The sequence below is a fragment of the Miniopterus natalensis genome, chromosome 4, assembly GCF_054644295.1.
Source record: "Miniopterus natalensis isolate mMinNat1 chromosome 4, mMinNat1.hap1, whole genome shotgun sequence".
In the NCBI taxonomy this organism is placed as follows: domain Eukaryota; kingdom Metazoa; phylum Chordata; class Mammalia; order Chiroptera; family Miniopteridae; genus Miniopterus; species Miniopterus natalensis.
In genome coordinates this window covers 28,382,243-28,399,189 of record NC_142084.1, presented here as the reverse complement: position 1 = coordinate 28,399,189, position 16,947 = coordinate 28,382,243, and the positions used below count along the sequence as shown (strand labels likewise).

The 16,947-nt window shown below is 35.6% G+C and overlaps 1 protein-coding gene across 2 annotated transcripts in view; it reads left to right on the top strand.

Moving 5' to 3' along the window:
* ANKRD50 (ankyrin repeat domain 50) overlaps positions 1-13,863 on the top strand; it is a 29,599-nt gene extending 15,736 nt beyond the window's left edge. For both annotated transcript variants that reach the window (XM_087816475.1, XM_016203320.2), the window contains exons 4-5: positions 5,901-9,448; positions 10,888-13,863. In XM_087816475.1, the coding sequence (XP_087672601.1) occupies positions 5,901-9,445 (3,545 nt within the window). In that variant the 3' untranslated portion in view covers positions 9,446-9,448; positions 10,888-13,863. The remainder of the gene's footprint in view (positions 1-5,900; positions 9,449-10,887) is intronic.
* The last annotated feature ends 3,084 nt before the right edge of the window (positions 13,864-16,947 follow it).

The following is a 16,947-nucleotide window of genomic DNA, read 5'->3' as shown; positions in this document are numbered from 1 at the left end:
TGAAACCTTATTAATTTTTTTAAATGATTCCCTCCCTCTATCAGGTTGTCTCTTAGATTTCCTTGCTGCACTTTTAGTTTCCATGTATAGTATTCTTTTTTTGTTGTGTTTGATAAAAACGTAGTTGATTAAAGTTTGCAGTTAAATGACAAGAGTGAACGCTGATGGAGCACTTACTATGTCAGGCACAGATAAAGCTGACCCCTTTAGGTCCATGTCACCTCATTCCTTTCTCTCTGTCAGTAGAGACAACCAGTATCATGAGTTTATTTTATATCCTTTCAACTCATATCTATATTCTGTGTATTTTTATAGTTTACATTAATGAAACACTGAATATACCATCTTAGCTTTTATCGTTCACTGGCTGTGTGACCTTAAGCAACTTACATATACTCTCTGTGCCTTAGTTTCCTCACCTATAAAATGGGGATTGTATCTTCCTCATAGGGTGTTTGCAAGGTTAAATGCAAATTACATGTGAAGCACTTCAAATAATTCCTAATACATAGTAAGTGCTTCATAAATGTGTTGCTGCTATTATTATTATCATTATATCCACTTTTCTTAGCAAACATTATTTTGGAGCCCTATTGCTATTACTACTCAGAAATATAACTCATTGGTTCTAACTGCTATTCCTTCCCGTGAATAAATCTCCAGTTTATTTTTCCTTTGTCCTATTCATGGACATTTAGATTATTTCACTTTTTCACTATTACACAAAATGCCTCCTGAACCTGCTTGTGTACATCTTGTGCACATGTCCTGAGAGTTTACGATTATAAACCTGGACATGGAAGTGCTGGGTTATAGAGCACATACATTCTCAACTTCAGTGAATTTTACCAAATTGCTATCTCCTGTGCTTGAAATAACTTATACTCCTCCCAACAACATAAGAGATTTCCCTTTCCCTGCATTCTCATCAGTTACCACTCGCTGTGTCCAGTTCTGCTTCTTCCTGCTGCAGGGTCTCCTGCGCGATGCTCCGTCTGACTGGGCTGCCCTCGGGTCTCTGCTCAGATACCAGTCTCACACAGGCTTCTCTGTGCTTTTCTATTCCATTTCTATTCTTGCCTCCCCAGCTACTTAATCACATGCTCTCATTCTGCATATCTTGTTTTATTTTCTTCGCATGTCTAGTCTAATGTCTATTTAAAATTTGTTTTATTTTTTGTAAGTATTTTCTTAACCTTTGTAAAATTGTAATACAGTAGTCCCCCCTTATCTGCGGTTTGCATTTCCATGGTTTCAGTTACCTGCGGTAAACTGCGGCCTGAAAATATTAAATGGAAAATTCCGGAAATAATTCATAAGTTTTAAATTGCATGCCATTCTAAGTACCATAATGAAATCTCCCACCTCCTATTCCATCACACCTGGGATCTGAATCATCTCTTTGTCCACTTTATCCACGCTGTGTATAATACCTACCCATTAGTCACTCAGTTATCAGATCGACTATTGTGGTATTGAAGGGCTTGTGTTCAAGGAACCCTTATAACAAATGGCCTAACACGACGTCACAAGGCCTCTGTCATTCACCTCAGTTCATCTCGTCACAGGCATTGTTTCATCTCACATCAGCACAAGAAAAGAGAGACCACATTCACATAACTTTTATTGCAGTATATTGTTATAATAGTTTTATTTTATTATTAATTATTGATCATCTTTCTGTGCCTAATTTATGAATTAAACTTTATCATAAGTACATATGTATAGGAAAAGACGGTGTATATAAGGTTTGGTATTGTCCATGGTCTCAGGCATCCACTGGGGGTCTTGGAATGTATCCCCCACAAATAAGGGGGAACCACTGTAATTCTTTTGAAGTCTTATATTTAATCTATGTATTGTCTTTACTAGGATAACTTATCAAACCACAGATTTATTTTCAGCACTATTTATTGACTCCCTTTACCGTTAGTTAGTGACGCTTCTTTCATCATACATTAAGTTCAGGTAGATGTGCATATATTATTGATGTATTTCTAAACTGTCTGCTCTTCTGAAATGTCGGCATTTTTGTGCAAATGTCACATTGGTTTACTATTTTTAATTTTCTGGTACACTGACTTCCTAGACCTCTTTGCCATTAATGTTATTATTCTAAATTACATATTTTTACCTATATTCCGCCAGACTGAGTTTAATAGCATATTTTCAAAAATTATAACAATGATATAAGCCAAAAAAATTAAATTTGGTTTAAATTTTATTTTAACTTAGGAAGTGTTTGATATTTAAAATATGCTTTTGTTTCATCTATTAACATAGCTTAAATGTTCAGTTATTCAGCTTTTTTCTTAGATTTTTCAGTTTTTCTTATATATGTCTTGCACATCTCTTCCTGCTTATCGCTAATGTTTTAAGTTGAAATGTATGGGTTTTGGATTGAGATGTATGCATTCAAATTTAAAATTGGTAGGTTCATGGCCATAGGGCAATAACGTTAAGGTTTTTACTATGTCTAAATCAGTATCACCTACGCATATCTGAGCAAGTAACATTTTGTAAAGAGAATTTCTTTCCTCGTGTATATACTATACTGACCAATAGCATTTTTGTTAACAGCTTCAGATTAATTTAATGAAAAATCCCTTTGGCACTAAGCAGAATTTTGACTACATATGAAAGTATACTAGCTATTGATAATTGTTATAGGACTAAAAGAAATAGCAACCCATTTGAAAAACATTCTGTGTATAAAAAACTAAACCTCAAAGATTTTTAAAGATTTTTATACATATTTATTTTATCTGATTAAAAAAAATAATACATGCTCCATATAGGTAATGTTTTAAATAACAACATACTTAAGTAGTACATCATTCAGGGATAAAGTAGTAATTAACCACTCTTGACCACTTTGGGTTAAATTCTGTGTATGTTATCCTACCTAGTTCAGATCATGTTTTATATCAATTCAAGTTCTGCTTTGTAGATTTAACATTTATAAGCCTTTCAGTGTCACTGTATTGTCTTTTTAATAACTATTTTAATGGATACATAATTTATTAGTACATCAGTAGGGCAGAGTTCACTTAACTTTCCTATTCCTGAGCTTTTAGGTTTTATTATTACATTCTCCATCCCCACAGATTCCTCAGGACAGTAAGTAAGCGTAGCAAGCATCAGTTTATAAATATTGGCACAGCTCCTATCATTCTATCACTCTACTTTCACCAGCACTGAGTAGTCTCACATCCTAAGAAATATCTGAAGTAAGGATACAAAAGTGGTACAACATTTCAGTAAATCATGTTTATATTCTCCTAAAGTTTTTGAGCATTTTTCAGCCTTATGAAAATCGTTTAAAGTGTTTTGATAGCAGTGTATTAAATTGTGCATGTTCCCAAGAAGGGAATTACATATGTAATGGTCAGAAGTTGCACTGTTAAAAAAGCAATTATTTTCAATAACTTTAACTCAAGATATTCAAATTGTTAATTAACAGATATTCTTCATTCTGTATTAATTAAATATCTATCATTAATGATGAATACAATAATTGATTCTACCTAAATTCATATTACTAAAGTATATTTAGATTTGGGATCACTTTATTTTTTAATTGCAAATATTTTATATCTATACTTTATGAAATTTTCTCTGGTTTCTTTTAGAATCAATCCTATGGCTCTACCCTCTACCCTTCACCCCTATTAAGCACTTGCACTTTCTTCCACAACTTTCTCTGCCCACCCCCATCTTAATGAAAAGAGCAAACTTCAAAGTCAAAACAATCTGAATCCTGCATCTGTGATTTACCAGCCATGCTACTTTGGGCAATTAACCTGACCTTTCTGAGCTTTAGCTTCTTCATTTTTAAAGTAGAAAAACATCTGACAGGCTTGACATAAAAAAAGTTAAGTTGATAAGTACTTGAAGTTCTGCTTTAAAACTAGTTGAATTAATAATTGTTGATCTCTTTTATTTGTTTCTCAGGAACCGAGCCTGTTACTATGGAGGTTTAGCCTAGATTCTGTCTTAATCATCTCAAGTTTCAGTCATGATATCTTAGTTAACTAGGTTTAAATTATATTTATTCATAATAGGTACTATAATATTTCATGCAAATCAATATCTACAAGATCACTTTGGAAATTTTAAAATGCTAAGATAGTTATTTTTTAAAATGTTTTTTTATTAGCAACATTCCAGGTGCTTTCCAACTTAAATTGTTTAATGACTTTATAAAGCCAAGGGCAAATGAACACACAGAATAGTTTCAAGGCAAATTACCTCATGTCATTGGTAAATGTAGATTGTTATAAATTTCTATGCATGTTTTAAACTCTCCTTGGATCAAGAGTGTCTTTGTTATACTTAAAATTTATCTTTTAAAATTAATTCTATTGAAAATAATCTATTATCTGTATAATTAATTAACAGTTGTATATATTCACATATATATATATAATTAGATTCCATTTTCATATAGATTTAGAGCTATGCAAATTTGTTATTTCATATGTTATTCTTAGTAGTTGTGTTTTCAATAAATTTATTTCATGTAAGTACTTCAAGCTTCTTAGTATCACAAACTGAATTTATCAGCTTTCTCTCCAAACCTATTATTTATCCTGCAGTGATCTCTTTTTTCATTCTGTTCCATCAACCAAGAAATTAATGTCAACTCAACTCCTCCTCTCTTTCCTTCTCCACACTTGCTCAGCTCTATGCATCTAGCACTTACTAATAAATTCCCAAACTCCTATTTTATTTTTATCTGTGCTGCTGCAGTTGTTCAGGCCTTAGAGATTCTTATTTAGACTGGATCACAGGCTCTTTAAAAAGTCTTGCCTATAGTTTTGACTTGCTCCAGCTCTTCCTCTTAGTGATGTTAGACCTGTCTTTCAAAATGCAAATCTGGTCACATTTTCCCTTGGTCAGAATTCCTCACTTACGCCTCATCACAAAATAAAAGTCTCATCTCCTCACAGAGTACCTGACATAGAGTAGGTGATATATATATATTTGTTTTATTAAGTTGCATAAAAGTATTTCACTTCAGTATTAACTGACAGTCATTAATCTTTGCTGAATTTCTAGAGTTATGTCTTTTAAGGAAGTTCATTCACTCAGCAGTTTTTTCTTCTGTGAGATGAATTCATACTTGTCTAATAAATCCATGTCTATAAATCAGGATGTCATCTCCCTTTAAAAAATAAAATTATGGTTCCTTTTAAAGAACTTAAAAGTGACTTTCAAATAGCTTTAACTAGTATGTTATTCTGATTTGAAGTTTATTAAGTTGCTTTATTTTTACAATGCTGAAATTTTGTTAGCATACTTTGACCAAGTTGCATCTTAAGGTTCAAACTATTTTTTGACAATCTGACATTTAATTATTTTAATTTGATAACATGTAAAATAATGTTATTTAAAGGCCATGACAGGTGATATTCTAATTGGATATGAATATTCAGTCCCCTAATTAAAGCTAGTATACATTTAGTTATGTAGATGGAAATATATAAATTTTTCATATGAAAAAGATCAGCTGTAAAAACAAACAAATCTTATTTGTTTGTTTCCTGCAACTCTTTTTTTCTAATCATTTGAGAGTTCAGAAAATCTTAACATGCTTTTATGGATATGTATGTAAAACTATCTAATGCTTATCACTGAGGTTGAGAGGAACACAGAGCCACTACAGTAAGTCCCATTTATAGATTTGAAAATGAAATCACTTATGTGCCATCAATGTGGTTTTACAGAAAGAAAGCTGATTTATATACTAACCGGTATCTATTTTTTAGTACTAGTTGATTTATTATTGGTTTATTTGCTTATTCATTTATTATATACTGAAGATATTCTCTTTGATTATATGGCAACTTCTATAATCATTTTCAAATGATGACATCTACTTTTTGTCTCTTCTCTAGGTTTTCGAAAAATAAGTTTAGATGACCTTCGAAAGGCATATATTGTTAAGGATGTTCAACAGTACATTCTTCATCGTTTAGATCAGGAAGAAGCTTTGCGACAACACCTCACAAAAGAAACTGCAGAGATGTTAAATCAACTGCACATTAAAAGCAGTGGGTGCTTTCTTTATCTAGAACGGGTTCTAGATGGAGTTGTAGAAAACTTTATTATGTTACGAGAGATCCGTGACATCCCGGGGACTCTAAACGGTCTCTATCTCTGGCTGTGTCAAAGACTTTTTGTGAGAAAGCAGTTTGCAAAGGTTCAGCCTATTCTGAATGTGATTCTTGCAGCCTGCCGACCTTTGACCATAACGGAATTATACCATGCAGTATGGACCAAAAACATGTCATTAACCTTGGAAGACTTTCAACGCAAGTTAGACGTGCTCTCCAAACTCCTCGTTGATGGCCTAGGAGATACTAAAATCTTATTTCACTACAGCTTTGCAGAGTGGCTTCTGGATGTGAAACACTGCACGCAGAAATATTTATGCAACGCAGCAGAAGGACACAGAATGTTGGCTATGAGTTATACCTGCCAAGCCAAGAATCTAACACCATTGGAAGCACAAGAATTTGCATTGCACTTAATTAATTCCAACTTACAGTTGGAGACAGCTGAGTTAGCTCTGTGGATGATATGGAATGGTACACCTGTCAGAGACTCCCTGTCAACGTTGATACCCAAGGAACAAGAAGTGCTGCAGCTGTTGGTCAAAGCTGGTGCTCACGTGAACAGTGAAGACGATCGCACGTCATGCATAGTCCGTCAAGCTTTAGAAAGAGAGGATTCCATTCGGACCTTACTAGATAACGGAGCTTCAGTAAATCAGTGCGATTCAAATGGGAGAACATTACTGGCTAATGCTGCGTACAGTGGCAACCTTGATGTAGTGAATTTACTTGTGTCTCGGGGAGCAGATTTAGAGATAGAAGATGCTCACGGACACACACCACTTACCCTGGCTGCTAGGCAAGGACATACCAAGGTGGTTAATTGTTTGATTGGGTGTGGAGCAAATATTAATCATACTGATCAGGATGGTTGGACGGCGTTAAGATCAGCTGCTTGGGGTGGTCACACAGAGGTGGTTTCTGCGCTACTTTATGCTGGAGTGAAAGTGGACTGTGCAGACGCTGACAGCCGAACGGCTTTGCGAGCAGCAGCTTGGGGAGGACATGAGGATATTGTACTGAATTTGCTGCAGCATGGTGCTGAAGTTAACAAAGCTGATAACGAAGGTAGGACTGCTTTGATAGCAGCGGCATACATGGGACACAGAGAGATTGTGGAACACCTTCTGGACCATGGAGCAGAAGTGAATCATGAGGATGTCGATGGCAGGACTGCACTCTCTGTAGCTGCACTTTGTGTGCCTGCAAGTAAAGGACACGCATCAGTCGTCAGCCTTTTAATCGATCGAGGTGCTGAAGTAGATCATTGTGATAAAGATGGCATGACTCCACTGCTGGTGGCTGCCTATGAAGGACACGTTGATGTGGTTGACTTGCTTTTGGAGGGGGGAGCTGATGTCGACCACACAGATAACAATGGTCGTACCCCCCTCTTGGCAGCTGCTTCTATGGGCCATGCTTCAGTCGTGAACACACTTTTGTTTTGGGGTGCAGCTGTGGACAGCATTGACAGTGAAGGTAGGACAGTCCTCAGCATAGCCTCCGCCCAAGGCAATGTTGAGGTGGTACGCACTCTACTGGATAGAGGGTTAGATGAAAATCACAGAGACGATGCTGGATGGACACCTTTGCACATGGCAGCTTTTGAGGGTCACAGATTGATATGTGAAGCACTTATTGAACAAGGTGCTAGAACAAATGAGATCGATAATGATGGACGAATACCTTTCATATTAGCTTCACAAGAGGGTCATTATGATTGTGTTCAGATATTACTGGAAAATAAGTCCAACATTGATCAAAGAGGTTATGATGGTAGAAATGCACTGCGGGTTGCTGCACTGGAAGGACACAGGGACATTGTTGAACTACTTTTTAGCCATGGAGCCGACGTTAACTACAAAGATGCTGATGGTAGGCCTACGCTTTATATTTTGGCCTTAGAAAACCAACTTACAATGGCTGAGTATTTCTTAGAAAATGGTGCAAACGTAGAAGCAAGTGATGCAGAAGGAAGGACAGCCCTGCATGTTTCCTGCTGGCAAGGCCATTTGGACATGGTGCAGGTTCTGATAACCTACCACGCTGACATCAATGCCTCAGACAATGAAAAGCGGTCTGCCTTGCAGTCTGCAGCTTGGCAGGGCCACGTGAAAGTGGTGCAGCTTCTGATTGAGCAGGGAGCCGTGGTCGACCACACCTGTAATCAAGGTGCGACTGCACTCTGCATTGCAGCCCAGGAAGGGCACATCGATGTTGTGCAGGTTCTGCTAGAGCACGGTGCTGATCCCAACCATGCAGATCAATTTGGACGCACTGCTATGCGCGTGGCAGCCAAAAACGGACACTCTCAGATAATTAAATTATTAGAAAAATACGGTGCATCTAGTTTGAATGGCTGTTCCCCCTCTCCTGTTCACACGATGGAGCAGAAACCTCTACAATCAGTGTCTTCAAAAATGCAATCATTAACAATTAAGTCAAACAGCTCCGGGAGTACTGGCGGAGGGGACATGCAGCCTTCACTGCGCAGTTTACCAAATGGGCCAGCACATGCGTTCAGTTCTCCTTCAGAATCTCCAGACTCTACAGTTGACCGTCAGAAGTCTTCCTTGTCAAATAATTCCCTAAAAAGCTCAAAGAATTCATCTTTGAGAACGACTTCGTCTACCGCCACGGCTCAAACTGTGCCAATTGACAGCTTTCACAACCTGTCCTTTACGGAGCAGATCCAACAGCACTCCCTGCCCCGCAGTAGAAGTCGGCAGTCCATTGTGTCCCCGTCTTCCACGACACAGTCCTTGGGACAGAGCCATAATTCACCGAGTAGCGAATTTGAGTGGAGTCAAGTAAAGCCCAGTTTGAAGTCAACCAAAACAAATAAAGGGGGGAAATCAGAAAATTCCAGCAAATCAGGGTCAGCTGGGAAAAAAGCTAAACAAAATAATTCACAGCCGAAGGTTTTAGAATATGAAATGACTCAGTTTGATACAAGAGGGCCTGCAGCCAAATCCGGGCCCAGCGCGCCCCCTAAGCAAATGCCCGCAGAATCTCAGTGCAAAATTATGATACCGTCCACTCAACAAGAAGTCGGTCGGTCTCAGCAGCAGTTTCTTATTCACCAACAAAGCGGGGAGCAGAAGAAAAGAAATGGAATAATGACAAACCCAAATTACCATCTTCAGAGCAACCAAGTGTTTCTTGGTAGGGTTTCAGTCCCACGAACAATACAAGACCGAGGGCATCAGGAAGTGCTGGAAGGATACCCTTCATCAGAGACGGAATTAAGCCTTAAACAAGCCCTGAAGCTTCAGATTGAGGGTTCTGACCCTGGCTTCAACTATAAGAAGGAAACCCCATTGTAACAGGTAACACTTCATCAACATAAAGCATAAAATGTCAAAAATCTAGTTTCCTCCACTTAGGAATTGGAACTCTCCCTCCTCCAGAACTCCCTTTCCCCTTTCCTACTTTCGTTGTCCAAAGTACTTACTATTTCACATACTTTACACGTTTTATTTATTACTGTGTTTATTATTTGTCTCCTTCCAATTTAAATGTAACCTTTGTGAGGGTAGGGATTTTTATCTGTTTTGTTCACTGCTATATTCCATGTACTCAGGATACTGCTTGGACCTATAGTAGTTTCTCAGTAGTAAAAATGTTTTGAGTAAGTGAGTGAGTGAGTGAGTGAGTGAGTGAATGATTTATGTATCTCAGATTAAGAGTTCCTTCCTATACAGTCATTTTCCCTCTTAAAAGTTCTTTGATGGTAACAGAGGAAGGGGTTATTTCTGTAATACTGCTTGGCTTGAATAAAATAGTGTATATAGTACTTAGTAAATAGGTAGGAAATGCTAATTTCCTAACTTTTCATCCTGGAAGAAGTCAAAGTTTAATTAGCAAAAGGTAATTTTTAGTATGACAGGTTCTTAAGACTCCTCCAAGTAAAGTTTGCGCACACCAAGAATAGGTGTGGGAAGATGACGGATGTATTGGCAGGAGAGTTTTTAGGGCCCACAGTATTTAGACATAAGAATTAAACATTTAAACCTCAAAAATAAAGTCATATTTATTAAATAAATACACTTTTCTCTTCTTCCTACCTCAGTGGATGATTCATTAATTATGTAAGGGAAGTTAATGGGAAAATAGATACATGATTTTATATTATTGATACTTTTTTAGAAGCACATTTCTGATATTGGAGATAAATCAAAGATTTCATTAGGAACCTTTTCTAACTTTTATTATAAATATGTTTATTCCAGTTTGCTTAATCATTTTTGTCCTCTGACAAAATTGTATTCTTTCCTTTTAGCAAATGGAAATCTCTCATGCTTCATTTGAAGTCTTTGGAGATTTATTTTAGGGGGTATTTTAGGTAACACATTATTATAAATAAATTTCCTATACCTTCTTATAATAAGCACCCTGCAATGTGAATCTAGAGACAATTGGTCAAATCACATTAAAAAATAATATGTACAAAGTAGTTAATTCATTCTCCAGTGTTGTTTATTTTTAAAATATTTAGTTGTGATGGTACTGCTCTCCAGCTCTCATGATATCTTTTCTAAAGGCAAAGTATAAATATGTATATTAAACAGCAAAACACAAATTAAGGTAAACATTTTGTGGAATCTTTAAAAATGATTTATAAGTTAAAAAATGAATCTCTGATAGTCTACTTTGTTCTTTGCAAGGTAAATATATATAGTCTTATATAGGGTCTTAAAACTATTTGTACTGATATAATAAGTAAAATGTAGAAATTAATATATACATTTTTTAACTTCTGCATTAGTTTCCTGTCCTGTGAGACAGAAGACATCGAGAGTGGAGTGGTTCTTCAGCTACTGGATGGAAACGTCAAATGCCTGTTGATTGCTGAAAAGAAGAAGAACGTGGTATCTGCGGTTCTGTGACCTTAATTCCTGTCACGTGCCTAATAGCAAGGCTGCCTTCTCAGTGTAACCCTCTGTGCTTAAAAAATTTCACTCCTGTGCTTTGTATTCTCTACACAAGAATAAGCACTTTTTAAATGCAGATACATACTGCAGTTCCCTGATAAAAGCTGAAAAAATTTTGAGTAAAGTATTTTAAGTTAAGATTTGATAAATGTGCATGTGCCATGATCAAATATATATGAAAAGGCAGTGTTCCTTGTATTTATTTTTTTTCTTTGTGGCAAACGAAAGTTAAGCCTACTGTTTCAGTCACATTTGCATTGCTGTAGTGTGTGGCTTTTGTCCTGTATCTTTAAAAATGTCACTCAATAAAATAAATCATGCAACTATTTATACTCACTACACCTTCAGCATTGGTTCAAAATGAGTTTCTATTTAATGTCATTGAGGTGAAGTAAAATGGATTCTTCATAGATTTAAAAATAATTTGTAGTAATTTAGGGAGCTGCTCTAAGTGGTTTAAATTTGGATTTCCCAGTAGAATCCTCCTAATCTCTGGCTAAAGGTGTCAAGAATAAAAAAAGACTCTTGGCAGAACAAAGTTCTGTTTCATTCACTGGGGCGCAGTGTCACCTTCCACTCGCTCATCACTCCCCTCCAAGAAGACAGCCCGCCATCCCGAGGCCGGGACTTCTCAGGACAGAGCCACGCCGAGGCGGGTGTATGTGGGGGGAGACATGCCTGTCTCTCTCAGGGTAGAGTTTTGATCCCTGAATGATTCATTGACTGCCCTTATCTCTACTGTCCAGCTGAATAAAATACAATTTATCAGTGCAAATTAATGCTGGCTTCTCTCAGTTGCTTCTATTTGGTAAATCACTGCATGATGGAAATAGCCCCCACTCAGAATCAATTGGATCAGTTTTAATGGTTGGGTGAATATTCTTGATGAATGTAATATGTGCTGTCCTTCACAGATGACACCACTAACCTGAACGTCATAGCACATGTATATTTTTTATTGGTATTTGATAAACAACAATTTTTTGTCCACATACTCTTTCCTGTCTTCTTCTTTGGACAGTTGCGTGCAGGTTAAGGGTGAGGTCTGTGACCAAGGAAAACAAAGTTGAGTGGCTCAGATGAGCGTGCGACCCTTAGCCTCCTAGATGGACTCTCGCCCAGTGGAACCAGCTTAGGTGGGTGTGCATATGTCTGGAAAGGTTAAATGTATTTAGAAGCCAAGGGTGTGGGTTTGATATTTAAATAAACCCTGAAAATCTTACAAAATACAGAAATTCTGTTCTTTCTATGCTCTGTTGATAAGAAAGAGGAATGAGGAAAGAGAATTTGGAGATTCAGCACAAAATTATTGTTAATATTGGAAAGGAATCTTTAGAAAATGTCTTCGTAACAGAGGTCAGTAATGTCATCTTAAATGAAGGATACGTATGTGATGTATTGTTCACAAAAATAGAAATGTAGAATTGGTTGTGATAAATGTTTCACTTGAATTTTTGTATAAGGCTTTTAATTTTGCTTTTGTTTTTTAAAGTCAGCAAAACTCATTTTGTTTATGTCATCAAGTCATAATAGGAGTAGGAGATGCAAATAAATTCAATCGCTATTAAGGTGACATGGCAATATGGATAACTCGAATGTGAATGTTTCAAGTATTGAATTTTTGTCCCTATGGGACATTTATTAAATACACTTAATATGACTCTTGCAAAGTAGCCTTAGAAGTGTTGATTCTATTAATAAATATGAACACACACTATTATGAGAACCAATCTTACTCATATCTCAAATACAGTACATTTACATTACTGTAGAAGATGAAGCTCTAATGTCTTATTAGGTGTATTTTTTTTTTATTTTTATTTTTTAGAAAGAGAACCCTGAAAGCTGCCAGTTTTTCTATTAACCTTGAATTATTGGAATTGTATTTATTTAATTTTATTGTTTTTTTTACAAAAGTGCACCTTGTGGCCAAAGGGCAAAGATATGACTCATTACATAAGGGATTTATGTTTTTCAAAGAGCTAAATGTTTTCATATACATATTAACACTTGAAACAGTTGGTAGGAAGAGAATCTGTTGGAAAAATAAGATTTTCAGAAATAAGTGTTCCTCTGGGTGTTTTCACATTATGTTTGAAAAAGGACAGGAGTAGCCTTTAGTTAGTCTGAGGCCGAGAGGGCACTGAGATGCCAGACTCGGCTGATTTCCTTCTGTGTGGATTTAATACCATGACTGAAAATGGCTTTTAATCCATTAAGAAGAGTAAAAATAGTCCCCCAAATATAACTCCTAAAGAGCTATTTTAAGAATTAAAATGTTTAAATTTTGTAAATCACCTGATGCCACTACACACCTATGATGCCATGTTCTTATTACATTTTTATAATGTTCCATCTGTCCATCCCTAAAAGTCATGAGTTGATGAAAAAGGAAGTGATAAAAAATACAGTAATGTAAAACAAAATTGAATGCTTATAGGAAAGGCTTGACCAGAACTCGGTATACTGCATAGCACACAGTGTCTTTTGTCCCTCATCCCCCCTCCCCACTTTACTGGAATCTTCACCAAAAATAATTCCTACTTAAAAAACAGGAGTAAATACTTTTTTCAATATTGTCTGGCTATGCAAATGTTTGTTTTGCTTAATGTCCGCCATTTACATGTCTCAGCAAATGTAGTTGCAAACAAATATTTCTTTTTATTTTTCTGTTGGTTTGGGGTATGTAAATAGCCTAAAATGTACATTGAACTTCACAATGTAAAAGTTTTATTTTATTCCTTGTATTATATTAAGCAAAAATCCCTATGTATATGAAAGTGCATAATAAATATATTTGCTTTACAGAGGATATCTTGTTTTAATTTTATTCTTGAACCAACAGAACATGCATGACATGGTTACAGTAAAACAACTGTTAGTTGTTCTACATTATTAACTTATTTTAAATAAACACTGAGCAAATGAATTTGGAAACATTTTACAAAGAAAAAAATGAGATATAACTTTCCAAAGAAGGCAGAGCAAAAGATCTAGCCTATAAATCTGAAGCTTCTGTAAGGTCTTAATATTTGTTTTTCCTGACTTATACTATGTCCTACCATGTTAGGTGTCATGCCTTGAAGATTGCAGTAATCCAATAAATTGTGTGCATGTGTGCTCCTTGACTGTCAGAGTATTATGGCCATCTTGCATTTGATATTTTGGAGTTTTATTGCAAACATGGTCATTCACTTTCCAAATAAATTTCTATATATTCTTCACTCAGTAAACTTGAGTCACTTCTTCATGACCTTCTGCTTCCCCAACCAAAGCACAATGCTGTGTGTGTGTGTGCGCGCGCGCGTGTGTGTGTTTTCTATTACTCTAAAGAGAGGTTTCTAAAAAGGCCAGCAAGGTCTTTTCTGTTAGGTAATTTTATGATAATTATAGGGTTCTGCAGTAATTACCTTATATTCTTTATAAGTTTTTTGAATTAATAGAAACCTTATTCTAAAAGATTTAATAATGTTTAAACATAAATGGGTGATTTACATAGAAAAATTTTAAAACAGACTGGTTGACTAAATAAACATGGAATTTTCTAGCTGGTGGTCCAAAGAAGTACACTATGAGAACTTGGCAATGACTAATGTTTTTACTCCTTTGCTCAAGTTGGAAGTATTCCAATTAATGGGACTAAGATACACACTGAAGGCTTAGATTCCTGAATTTCTGGGAAAATTTCAGTCATCATGCAAATATATGCACTAATCTTATTTTCAAAAGAAGGCCTCCTTGCCTATCTTGCTATTACAGTAAAATTAAAATTATCCAAAGTAAAATGAAGTCATTTGAAATTTACTGCATGTTTAGCTTTCTCCTCTTGGTTTTATTTTTCGATTACAGTTTACATTCAGTATTATTTTGTATTAGTTTCAGGTGTATAGCATAGTGGTTAGACAATCATTTACTTTACAAAGTGACCCCACCAATATTTCAAGTACACACCTGACACCATACATAGTTATTACAATATTACTGACTATATTCCCTATGCTCTACTGTACATCTTTGACTATTTTTGTGACTATATTGATAAATTTGTATTTCTTAATCCCTTTACCTTTTTTACCCAGCTCCCAACCTCTTCCCCTCTGGCAATCATCGGTCTATTCTCTGTGAATCTGTTTCTGTTTAGTTTGCTCCTTTATTTTACTAGATTCCATATGTAAGTGGAAATCATATGGTATTTGACTTTCTCTGCCTGACTTATTTCACTTAGCACAATACCCTCGAGGTCCATCCATGCTATCACAAATGGTAAGATTTCATTCTTTTTTAAGGCCGAGTAATATTCCATTGTATATATGTACCACTACTTTTATCCACTCATCTATACAAGTTACACTTGTACAGCTCAACACCAAAAAAAATCCAATTAAAAAAGTAGGCAGATGGTCAATAGACATGAAAACATGCTCAATATCACTAATCATCACAGAAATGTAAATTAAAACAATGAGATATCACCTCCTACCTGTCAGAATGGCTACCATCAACAAATCAACAAACAAGTGTTGGCGAGGATGTGGAAGAAAGGGAACACTTGTGCACTGTTGGTGGGAATGCAGGTTGGTGCAGACACTATAGAAAACAATAGAGAGGGACCTCAGGAAATTAAAAATGGAACTGCCTGATGACCCAACAATTCCACTTCTGAGTATATATCCAAAGAAACCCAAAACACTAATTCAAAAGGATATATGCACCCCTATGTTCATTGCAGCATTGTTTACAAGAGCCAAGATAGGTTTTTATTCTTAAATACACACTGTTATTACTACACTGGCAAAATTTAGTTAAGTTCTGAGAACCATATTCTTTTAAAAAAAAAAAAAGTATTTGTAACATTTAGAAGAAGCCCCCTAAGTATTTATAGATTTTACTTATTCTTGGTCTACATGTGTGAAAATGGATACAATGGTGTGTCCCAAAATAATGGATGCTATACTTTTAATGAGTGTCTGATACTCCCATTTTGTTTATAAACTTATGGTGAGCTACAACATATATACAGGAAAATACACAAATCCTAAGCTACTGTCCTATAAATTTTTACAAGTTGAACATACTTGTTTAACCATTCACCCTGATCAAATGTAGGCCATAACCACACTCAAACCTCCCTTGCCCCTTCCCAGACATCAACTCCAACAAAGAAAACCCCTTTTCTGGCTTTCATCACCGTAGATTAGTATCGACTATTTTAAACTTCATATGAATGGAATCAAACAATATGTTCCTTTTGTATGGGTTTCTTTCCCTGAACATTATGTTTGTGTAAAAATGATTTGCGCATTTTCATTGCTATATAGATTGTGCTTTTTAAATTGTATAGTATTCCATTGTGTGAATACTTTTAAAAATCCATTTTACCACTAGTGGATATTAGGATTGTTTCCAGGTTTTGATTCTTAATTCCACAGGCAATAACAATTTTGTACATGTTTTTGGTGCCCATAGTATATATTTCTTTTTAATAATATGAGTGAAATTATTTAGTCTTAGTATATGAGTATGATTAGCTTCAATAGATAATGTCAGTTTTCCCAGGTGGTGGTATCAGTTTTATCACATCAGCACAAGAGTCTCAGCTCTACATCTTTCCCAATATTTTGTCACTGTGTATTTTTTAATTCTTTTTTCTTTTTGTAATTGTTTGGTTGTGCACTCATATTGAAGTGTGAATTTGTATTTTTGAGATGACTACTGAAATTGAGCACTTCTACCTAAGATTTTTGTCTAATTGTATATCCTGTCTTATGAAGAAATTTGCCCTTTTTTCTCCTTGGGTTTCTTGGTTTGTAAAAATTCTTTTACATTTTGGATACAGGTCCCTTTGATAATATATACAGTGCAAATATCTCCTCAGATTCTGAGCTTTGTCCTTT